At 56.8% G+C, this 10,570-nt stretch overlaps 2 protein-coding genes across 4 annotated transcripts in view; both read left to right on the top strand.

Moving 5' to 3' along the window:
• WDR45 (WD repeat domain 45) overlaps positions 1-5,983 on the top strand; it is a 43,176-nt gene extending 37,193 nt beyond the window's left edge. Inside the window, exons 1-11 of one of the 3 annotated variants that reach the window (XM_011946675.1) lie at positions 500-664; positions 2,311-2,382; positions 2,512-2,586; positions 2,676-2,780; positions 3,672-3,777; positions 3,898-3,992; positions 4,476-4,555; positions 4,669-4,877; positions 4,957-5,058; positions 5,145-5,290; positions 5,514-5,983. In XM_011946675.1, coding sequence (XP_011802065.1) covers positions 2,328-2,382; positions 2,512-2,586; positions 2,676-2,780; positions 3,672-3,777; positions 3,898-3,992; positions 4,476-4,555; positions 4,669-4,877; positions 4,957-5,058; positions 5,145-5,290; positions 5,514-5,623 — 1,083 coding nt within the window. In that variant the 5' untranslated portion in view covers positions 500-664; positions 2,311-2,327 and the 3' untranslated portion in view covers positions 5,624-5,983. Of the gene's footprint in view, positions 1-499; positions 665-2,310; positions 2,383-2,511; positions 2,587-2,675; positions 2,781-3,668; positions 3,778-3,897; positions 3,993-4,475; positions 4,556-4,668; positions 4,878-4,956; positions 5,059-5,144; positions 5,291-5,513 lie in introns of those variants that run through there. The other 2 variants (XM_011946673.1, XM_011946674.1) reach the window with 2 other exon arrangements.
• Positions 5,984-6,378: 395 nt separating this feature from the next.
• On the top strand, positions 6,379-9,304 carry PRAF2 (PRA1 domain family, member 2). Its single transcript, XM_011946676.1, has 3 exons — positions 6,379-6,615; positions 7,810-8,027; positions 8,454-9,304. The coding sequence occupies exons 1-3, from the start codon at positions 6,437-6,439 to the stop codon at positions 8,591-8,593; spliced, it is 537 nt and encodes a 178-aa protein (XP_011802066.1). The 5' UTR covers positions 6,379-6,436; the 3' UTR covers positions 8,594-9,304.
• Positions 9,305-10,570: the final 1,266 nt, after the last annotated feature.

The raw sequence follows: 10,570 nt of genomic DNA on the forward strand, positions 1-10,570 counted from the left end.
GGGCGGGGGCAGGGGGTGGGGAGAAAGAAAGCGACATCTGTTCCTTGGCTTCCCGGAGCCAAGGTTTCACCACTTTCGAGGTCTCCAGGTCCGCCGCCGCCTGTAGCCCCCGGCACCGCCCCTTTGGAAGCCTGGGAGGACTGTGTGCTGCGAACGGGGGCGGGTAGTCTCGGTCGCCGCGGAGGTCCAGGTCCACATCTTGTTCGCAGGGAAGGTTTACTCCCCCATCGTGGGTGACCGAGGGACTGAGGGCTCGGCCGGTTTCGCCGTGCTGGGGGCAAAGCACGCTCTCTCTCCCCACCCTTCCCGGTTCCCTCAGACTGTCTCGGCCTTGAGGAACACCCTTCGCCTCCGGTCCCGCAGCCGACCTTCCTCCGCTCCCCATGCCCTCCCCGGAGGACCCCGCTGTCACTCGCGATGCTCCGAAGACCCGGGAACTGGGCGAGGAAGGCGGTGGCCGCCTTTTTCCAGCTGGGGTGAGTCATTTCCTGCGACAGGCTCCCTCCCCCGGAAGTAGGGCCCGATGTAAACACCCGAGCCGGGCTCCAAGGCCCGGGAGGTCAGAAAACCGGGCCGCGGGCGGCACCGACAGCTGGGGCCCGGGTCAGGGACACGCGGAGGTCAGGCCGGTGAAGGCGGCAGGAAGCTGGAGCACGATCCCAGGGTTGGTTAGGGTCTGGGGGAGGCTGGGAGTCTTTCGAGTAGGGGTCTAAGGCAGAGGTCTTGAGTGGGTGCTGGCATTGGAAGGAGCATGCGGCTGGTCTTGGGAGAGGGGCGAGGCATCCCGGACACAGTTTGGGGTGTTGCGGGTGTTTGGAATGGAGGTGCAAAAAAGGGGTCTTGAAAGTTGGAGCTGTCCAGAGAATAACTCTAAGGCAGAGCTGTCCAAAGAAAGAGCATGAGGCATTCCAGTGGAGGGTGTAACTGAAAGAAAGGAAGATTTGGGCTCTTGGAGGATGGGGAGGGAGTCTGTCTGGCCAGAGGTCTTGGGGAGTTGAGGGTTTGAAGGGAAGTTGGGGACTCTGTGGCAGTAATCTTAGTAGGGGACTGCGCAGGCATCTTAGGGGTTGAGGTTCTCCTAGGTAGGAGTTTTGGGTGATTTGTTTTGGACAAGCGTCTTAGAGGGTAAGGGTGCCCTGAGGCAGGGTCTTGGATAGGGGTCTAGAAGGGAATCTTAGGAGGATGGGTGGGGTTCCTGGGGTTGGGTCCAGGCCAGGTTATGTTGTAGTCAAGGACAGCAGAACACAAGGAAGGAGATGTCCCGGGGTGGAAAATGTAAAGTGCTAGGGGGAATCCTAGGGTAGAGTCCCCAGGGCATAAGCCAATCTAGGGAAGTGTCTAGGCTGGCCCTGATGGGTACTTACCAAGGCATGAGAAGGGGTCATCCCAAGGTAAGCATCCTGAAGGGGTTTGGGGAAGCTGGTGAGGGGGAAAGGTGTGAGAGGACTCTGGGGTGGTCGAATAGGTTGGGGCAGAGTCAGAAGGGTGGGAGCAGAGGAGTTCCTGGGGATGGCAGACCAAGCATAGCAGTCTCAGGGCCAAGTCAGGGAGGTACAAGTGGATCTCCTAGCCCACTTTTGTCTATTTATTGACAGAGTCCGGTACTAGGTCGGGTGTGAAGATGAGAAATGGGTTGGGAGTGGTTCCAGGCCATGTCTGGCATTGGGATCAAGATTGTTTGGGGGTGGGGAAGATATCACGGGGGCACCCCCTATCACATTACTTCCTGACAAGTCAGTGAGGGCCAGCATGTAAAAAGGAGGTGTGGAGTTCACGTCAGTGTGGGCCTGGAGCTTGCCAAACCTGAAAGAGGGAGGGTTCCTGGCCATGCTGTTTGGGATCTTGGGAGCTTAGAGCAGAGACCCTGAGACTCTCTCTGTTTTTATCTTTTTTTTTCTCCCCCGAGACGGAGTCTTGCTCTGTCACCCAGGCTGGAATGCAATAACTCGATTTCGGTTCACTGCAACCTCTGCCTCCTGGTTTCAAGTGATTCTCCTGCCTCAGCCTCCTGAGTAGCTGGGACTATAGGTGTGCCCTACACCTGGCTAATTTTTTATTTTTACTAGAGACAGGATTTCACCATGTTGGCCAGGCTGATCTCAAACTCCTGACCTCAGGTGATCCACCTGCCTCGGCCTCCCAAAGTGCTGGGATACAGGCATGAGCCACCACACCCAGCCTGTTTTTATCTTTTTTGCAGTCGCTCCAGAGTCAGTAGTTAGCAGAGTGGGAGGAGGAGGAAATCAGGTGAGGCAGAACTTGGAGGGGAGACTCCAGGACTCTTCTCATCTTTATCCCATTTGTATCCAGGGGAACAATCCTGGACCATGACTCAACAGCCACTTCGAGGAGTGACCAGCCTGCGTTTCAACCAAGACCAAAGTGAGAGAGGCTTGGGCCTGTACCCTTGTGGGAGGGAGCAAAGGAAAGAGGGGTCAGAAGTGGGCCATGGGCCCCCAGCTTCCTACCTGGGCATTCTTTAAGGCAGTCTGGATTCCTTCCATCCCCCAGGCTGCTTTTGTTGCGCCATGGAGACAGGTGTGCGCATCTACAACGTGGAGCCCTTGATGGAGAAGGGGCATCTGGGTGAGCTGTTGGCAGGGGAGGGGCAATGGGCAGAAGACCTGGGCTGGGCATTGGTTCCTACCTCCACTGACACCCTGGTCCCTGTCCAGACCACGAGCAAGTGGGCAGCATGGGCTTGGTGGAGATGCTGCACCGCTCCAACCTTCTGGCCTTGGTGGGCGGTGGTAGTAGCCCTAAGTTCTCAGAGATCTCAGGTAAGTGCCCTCATCCTGCCCTTTGGCCCAGATTTCTCGGATTCCTGGCCTCCCACAGGCACCCCAAGGTACTGGCAGATGAAGATGTCAGAGTACTTCAGAGTCACACAGTGAGGAGGCCTACAGCTTGGAAGTCATGGATCTTATAGCTTGAGAAGCTTGGTGCTTTGTTTTCATTTTAAAAATGCTGATTGAGTGCCTCCTGTGTGCCATGCCCTAGAGCACTTACTGTGAGCCTGGGACTGCCCTAAGCACTTTACGTATATTAACTCATTTAATCCTCACAGTAACTCTGTGGGGTAGGAAGGATCATTATCCCCATTTTTACCGATGAGGAAACTGAGGCCCAGTGCAGTTAAGTGACTCATCCAAGGTCACACAAGCAATAGGTTTTAAAATCTTGGAGCCGTCTTCCCAATACCCACTTGGCTTGAGCCTCAAGTGCCATCTTGCTTTAAGGATTTTTCTTGCTGATCCCATCTGGACAGGGCAGGAGTCACCCTAGGTGAGTCACAGAGCCCTAGGATTCCTCACGGAAATCTCCAGGGTGCATGGACTAGGACCCTGGAGGCAGAAATAGTTACCCAGGGGAAGTTACAGGCCTGAGTGTGAGTCCCTGTTTGGCTGCTGATGGGCTTTGAGGTCCTTGGCCAGCACTCAACCACTTTGAACCTCAGTTTCCTCATCTGTAGATGAGTGTAACAGTCTAGAACACTCCTCTCAGGGATCATGTTCACAAGTGCTCATACTGTGCGAGGATCTCACTGGGTGTTTATTGAAAGGCTAAGTAAGTAGGTTGAGGTCCCTGGGAAGCAGGGGTGGATCCTGTGTCACCAGGGCTGCCCCTTACCCTAAACCTTGGCCCCGACAACCCACCCACCTGCCCAGCAGTGCTGATCTGGGACGATGCCCGGGAGGGCAAGGACTCCAAGGAGAAGCTGGTGCTGGAGTTCACCTTCACCAAGCCAGTGCTTTCTGTGCGCATGCGCCATGACAAGTGAGCCTGAGGAGGACGGGGGTGGGAGGTAGGAGGTCCCCACAGCAAGTGAGAGGGATAGTCCTCCCTGGGCATCCCGCCACCCCCTCACGGCCATCCTGTGTTGTGTGATACCCACAGGATCGTGATCGTGCTGAAGAACCGCATCTATGTGTACTCCTTCCCTGACAATCCCCGAAAGCTGTTTGAGTTTGATACCCGGGACAACCCCAAGGGTGAGAGGGCTCAGATACACAGGTGTAAGGACATGAAACAGTGGATGGGACAGAGGGGCAGAGATGAGGAAAGGAAGGAAGGGGCACACACACACAGAGAAATGGGGAAAGAGGCAGGAAGATGCTCACACTCACAGCCTCTCCATCTTTCCAGCCCTCAGCCAGTTCTCCCCACCTGCGGCCCTGCCTCACCCCTGGGTGCCCCAGTGGCAGAGCAGAAACACCTCATGAGGACATGGGTGGGTGTGTCAGGGATCCCTGAGCCTCCTGGGGCTGTTATAGCAGCTTACTAGATTCCACAGCTGCAGAGCAAGGAATGGAATCTGCCTAGCTGGCAGGGCGTGCAGCTGAGGTGAGGTCCCTCAGGGTTCTTTGGGTTAAGCTTATCATGGAGGGTTGAAGTCTGGTCCTCATCCAGCTCTGTCCATTCTGAGATGCTGCCTCCTCTTCAGCCACCCACCCACCCTCATATTCACACCCTAGGGCTCTGTGACCTCTGCCCCAGCCTGGAGAAGCAACTGTTAGTGTTCCCGGGACACAAGTGTGGGAGTCTGCAACTTGTGGTGAGCCGTCCAGTGGACAAGGGTGGGAAGGTTGGTGGACTGGCTTTCCTTGTGGACTGTTGGCCCCTTCCCTCCATACCACCCCAACCTCAGACTCCTCCCTCCTACCCCAGGACCTGGCGAGCACAAAGCCTGGCACCTCGTCTGCTCCATTCACCATCAATGCACATCAGAGTGACATAGCCTGTGTGTCTCTAAACCAGCCAGGCACTGTAGTGGCCTCAGCCTCCCAGAAGGGTACCCTTATTCGCCTCTTTGACACACAATCCAAGGAGAAACTGGTGGAGCTGCGCCGAGGCACTGACCCTGCCACCCTCTACTGGTGAGCACAGGGTATGCATGGTGGGCTGGTGACCCCATACCACATGACATGTGGGCATCACTGCTGATCTGTCTTCCAGCATTAACTTCAGTCACGACTCGTCCTTCCTCTGCGCTTCCAGTGATAAGGGCACCGTCCATATCTTTGCTCTCAAGGATACCCGCCTCAACCGCCGCTCCGCGTGAGTACCCCCTCCCCACCCTACCGTGTCCCTCCCTGTCCCCCTGCCCGTTTACCATACCTGGGCTTAGCCAGTGCTGCCTGCAGGCTGGCTCGCGTGGGCAAGGTGGGGCCTATGATTGGGCAGTACGTGGACTCTCAGTGGAGCCTGGCGAGCTTCACTGTGCCTGCTGAGTCAGCTTGCATCTGCGCCTTCGGTCGCAATACTTCCAAGAACGTCAACTCTGTCATTGGTGAGTGGGAACAGCCCCTTGGTTGGGGGTACTGCATGGGGCAGAGGCCTGCAGGTTGGACCTGAAAGAATTTTAGGGCCATGTGAGGCTCAGCTTCATCTTCAGTAAGGGAGACAGCACTGGGCAAAGGCCTGGAGGCAGACCCTAGGTCCTGAGATGCCTGAGAGGATTGGAACCTGTGTCTGTGGCAGCCTCTGACCTTTTACCACTCCCCCTCCCCCAGCCATCTGCGTAGATGGGACCTTCCACAAATATGTCTTCACTCCTGATGGAAACTGCAACAGAGAGGCTTTCGACGTGTACCTTGACATCTGTGATGATGATGACTTTTAAGGACCCTGGGGGCTGTGCTAGGGACCTGCAGTGGCAGATTGCAGAGCTGAGCCTTGGCAGTGGGGCGTGCTTGGAAGCCACCAGCCAGCAAGCATTAATGGGGCCGGTGCCCACTTTCCACTCAGCAGAGCTATGTCTAAATAAAGAGCTCACTTCCCCCCAGCACTTCTTGATGACTGTGTGCCCCAAGGGCTAGGCCAGAGACCCAGGAAGGCAGCGACCCCTTGGGATCCCTAACTTGGAGGAAATTGCCAGGGACCCAGAGGGAGTGCCCTAATCCAACCTGGGGATTTTTTAAAAGCTTCCTAGGAAGAGATGATTTCCAATGTGATGAATACAAATAAAAGACCCTTAATGGCATTTACGGCTTGACCTCAGGAGCGGGGCATGGAGTTTCCTGGAGAAATGTGACCCTTTTGGACGCTGACAGGAAGGAGGTGGAATCCAACTCATCCTTGTGACAGTCCCTTCTTTCTTATCTGTCTGGCTACTTTGTGCTTGAGCCGCTGGCACCACCCGGAGCAGCCCCTGCGGCGCCCCGCGCGGGGGTGGATAGCACTTTTAAGGGTTGGGAGCTTCTAGCTCCGTGGCCAAGGCTTGATTTCCCGGCAGCCTTTGCTGCTTTTCTGAGCGGCGTGTTAGTTGCTTTTCCGGTCACGTGCATCGCCGCCCCTGCGCAATCCACCTAGGAGATTAGGAAAATAGCTGCCCAGCCCAGACTCCATTTCCCGGTGTGCCCCGCGGTGGCGAGGGGCGTAACGGTTGTTGTAGTCCGGCCCCCTCCTGGCTGGTCCAGCCACATTAACCGGCAGGATGTCGGAGGTACGGCTGCCACCGCTACGCGCCCTGGACGACTTTGTTCTGGGGTCGGCGCGTCTGGCGGCTCCGGATCCATGCGACCCGCAGCGATGGTGCCACCGCGTCATCAACAACCTCCTCTACTACCAAACCAACTACCTTCTCTGCTTCGGCATCGGCCTCGCTCTTGCCGGGTGAGGGAGGGAGGCGCCGGTTGGCCGGGGACGTCTGCAGAGCGTGGGGGGTAGACCCACAGGTCTTTGAGGACCAGGACAGGGAACCTGAGTGGGGATGCAAGGCCGAGAAGGGCGAAGTCAGTAGAGATGGACGGCCTGAGGGGCGTGGAAGGGAGACCTTGAAGGAGGTGGAGCCTGTTATAAGGAGGGCCTCAGGGAGATAGAGCCTGGCTGATGAGGAGGGCCTGCGGGGGATGGGGGTCTAGAGGGAAGATCTGGGGAAGATGGAGACAAGTGTGGGACTGAAGGGGAAAGTGGGCTGGAAGGTGAACCGGAAAAAAAGGAGGGCCCGAAAGGGGGACTGAGAGTACTTGAGGGGCGTGCTGGGGGGGGGGTAATGTGAACGATGGGGCCAGATTGAGGCCGATCCTGGAGTACTTAGGGCAGAGACCGGGAAATAGACGGTAAAATTGGAGGGTTTGGAAGATGTATTTATTGGGGATCCGGTCTTGGAGGGGAGCCTGGCTATGATTGGAAGGCGCCAGGGGCAGGTACCTGTTGGGGAACTTGGGCCCAGGAGGACGATCCATGGTTGGAAAGCGTGAGACCAGAGAGGGATGGAGAATCTGGAGGAGGGACTTGAGCAGTGCTAGAAGTTCAGAGTGGGGCTGACAACCTGGAAGAGGTTCTAGCAATGATGGAGGGAGGAATCTATAGGGAAATGGGAACCTGGAGGGGGCATTGGGAGGGGAGGAAGCCTGGAGGGGGCTCCTATAAGGACCCTAGGCCTGGGGAGAGGGTAATGTGTGGAGACAGAAGGCCTGGAAGAGGGATTTGCAGGGGCTGGGGTTAAAGGGGAAGCTTGCAGGCAGGCTGATGAGGGGCCCTGTGGGGGTAGAGTCGGAAGGAAAGTCCAGCGAAGTGTTGGGAGCTCGGGGGTGTGGGGGGTCTTCTCTAGCTGGATGGGAGGGCCTGAAGCGGGGACTTGAGGAAGACAGGGCAGTGGAATTGACAGGGAGGAAAGGAGGGGTCTCCGGGGGTGAGTCGGGAGCCCTGGCAGATGGGCCTGCTGGAGACAGGGCTGGTGGGAGGATGTGCCGAGCTGGAGTGTCCGGAGACGGGAGACCCTGGCTCTTGGGGCCCAGGGTGGGTGGTGGTCCCGGAGGCCGTCTCTCCGCCCGGCCAGCTAGCTTAGTTCCCTTGTACCCGCAGGTACGTGCGTCCGCTGCACACGCTTCTGAGCGCGCTGGTAGTGGCGGTGGCCCTCGGCGTGCTGGTGTGGGCAGCTGAGACCCGCGCAGCTGTGCGCCGCTGCCGCCGCAGCCACCCTGCTGCCTGCCTGGCCGCAGTGCTTGCCGTCGGCCTCCTGGTTCTCTGGGTCGTGGGCGGCGCTTGTATCTTCCTGCTCAGCATCGCCGGGCCGGTGCTTCGTGAGTCTCCACTACCCCAAGATAGCCAGGAAAGCGGCCAGAACATGCTTAAGGCACCAGGCCAGCCCTGCCCCGGTCCCCGGGTTGAGAGGGGGCTGGGAAACCCGAGGGCCTGACCACGCCCCCGCTAAAAGCGCCTTCCCGGACTTCGTTCCCCCTTCTGGGAACACCCCTTTTATTATCGCCTTTCCCATCTCACTCCTGATGTTAAGTGCCTTCCACTGGCCACGTCCCCGTTACCGGGCGCCTTCCACGGCCATGCCCACGTTGCCAAGCCAATTACTTGGCCACGCTTTCAGTATCTGAGGCGTCCTGGCCGCTCACCACTCGATTGGCCTGCCTGAGCGCCAATTCCCTTCGGTGGGCCCCGGTTGGCTGCAGGCTGAGGTCTGTTCCACTGACCACCCCTCTCGGTGCCGCCCACAGTGATCCTGGTGCACGCCTCGTTGCGCTTGCGCAACCTTAAGAACAAGATTGACAACAAGATCGAGAGCATTGGTCTCAAGCGGACGCCAATGGGCCTGCTACTAGAGGCGCTGGGACAAGAGCAGGAGGCTGGATCCTAGGCCCCTGGGATCTGTACTCAGGACCTGGAGAATACCACCCCACCCCCAGCCCATAATTGGGACCCAGAGCCCTTTCCCAGCACTTAAAACAGGAGCCTAGAGCCCCCTGCCCAAACAAAACAGGACATCTATGACCACCCTACCCCCACGCCAGCCCCAAACTAAGATATCCCTCACACCCAGCCTCCATAACCTAGGGACAAGAGTCTTCCCCAGCCCTGAACCTAGAACCAAGAGCCACCTACATCCAGCCCCAACACCGGGGCTTCAGGCCAGAGCATCCATGGCCAATTTCAAATTGTGAACCCAGAGACACTCCCATCCACCCTTCTCCATGCTCAGTCCCAAACTGGGGCCTGAGGCAAAGCACTCTCAAATCTTGAATCCTGGACCAAAGCTTTTCCAGACCCCACCCTACCTTCCAACCCAGGTCAAGACATTGCCAAATCTTGAACTCAAAACCCAAGTGTTCCATGCCCCTGTGTGGATGGAGTTGGGTATCCTGACTGTTGGACCCCTGGTCCCAGGTGATCCCAACCCTCACCAGTCCCACTTGCCTCCCTCCAGCTCTGCTTAGGGATTTTGCCCCTCACCCCAATGTTCCACATCATCGACGACCAAGGGGTGAGGTGGGGACAGGCCTCAGCAGGGAATGGGGCATGTATGTTAGTGTTGCTGCAACAATAAAGCCTGTTGCATCTCTCATGCCAATTTGAGCCTCCTGGGTAAAGTTCTTATACATTTCTTTTTCTTTTTTTTTTTTTTAGAAGGAGTCTGGCTCTGTCGCCCAGGCTGGAGTGCAGTGGCCGGATCTCAGCTCACTGCAAGCTCCGCCTCCCGGGTTCACGCCATTCTCCTGCCTCAACCTCCCGAGTAGCTGGGACTACAGGCGCCAGCCACCTCGCCGCGCTGCCAGTTTTTTTTTTTTTTTAGTAGAGACGGGGTTTCACCGTGTTAGCCAGGATGGTCTCGAACTCCTGACCTCGTGATCCGCCCGTCTCGGCCTCCCAAAGTGCTGGGATTACAGGCTTGAGCCACTGCGCCCGGCCAGTTCTTATACATTTCAAAGGACAGAAGTGGCCTTCTACTTTTCAATTCTAGACTCTTCCTGAATATGCAGGCTGAAGAGGTGATCTCTGAGGCCCTTCCTTGAAACTTACCTCTGGATCAGCATTAAAGCACAGGGAAGGACAGGTGTGGTGGCTCATGCCTGTAATTCCAACACTTTGGGAGGCTGAGACTAGAGGATCACTTGAGGCTAGCAGTTTGAGACCAGTCTGGGCAATATAGCAAGACTCTGTCTCTACAAAAAATATTAAAATTTAGCTGGCCATGGTGGTGTGCTTTTGTAGTCCCAGCTACTTGGGAGGCTGTGGCAGGAGGATGGCTGGAGCCTAAGAGGTAGAGGCTGCAGTGAGCTGACTGTGCCACTGCACTCCAACCTGGGCAACAGTGAGAACCTGTCTCAAAAAGCTGGGCGTGGTAGCACTTTGGGAGGCGGAGGCAGGAAGACTGCTCAAGCCTAGGAGTCCGAGACTAACCTGGGCAACATAATGAGACCCCATCTCTACAATTTTTTTTTTTTTTGAGACAGAGTCTTGCTCCGTCACCCTGGCTGGAGTGCAATGGCATGATCTCGGCTCACTGCAATCTCTGCCTCCTGGGTTCAAGTGATTCTCCTGCCTCAACCTCCCAAGTAGCTGGGATTATGGGCATGTGCCACCACGCCCGGCTAATTTTTTGTATTTTTAGTAGAGACGAGGTTTCACTGTGTTAGCCAGGATGGTCTCAATCTCCTGACCTCGTGATCTGCCCGCCTTGGCCTCCCAAAGTGCTAGGATTACAGGCGTGAGCCACCGCGCCCAGCCTACTTTTTTTTTTTAATTAGTGGGTATGGTGTGGTGCACAACTGCAGTTTCAGCTATTCAGGCAGCTGAGGTGGGAAGATTGAGTCCGGGAGGTCAAGGCTGCAGGGAG

This window comes from Colobus angolensis, unplaced genomic scaffold, assembly GCF_000951035.1.
Source record: "Colobus angolensis palliatus isolate OR3802 unplaced genomic scaffold, Cang.pa_1.0 Scaffold252, whole genome shotgun sequence".
Taxonomy (NCBI): Eukaryota; Metazoa; Chordata; class Mammalia; order Primates; family Cercopithecidae; genus Colobus; species Colobus angolensis.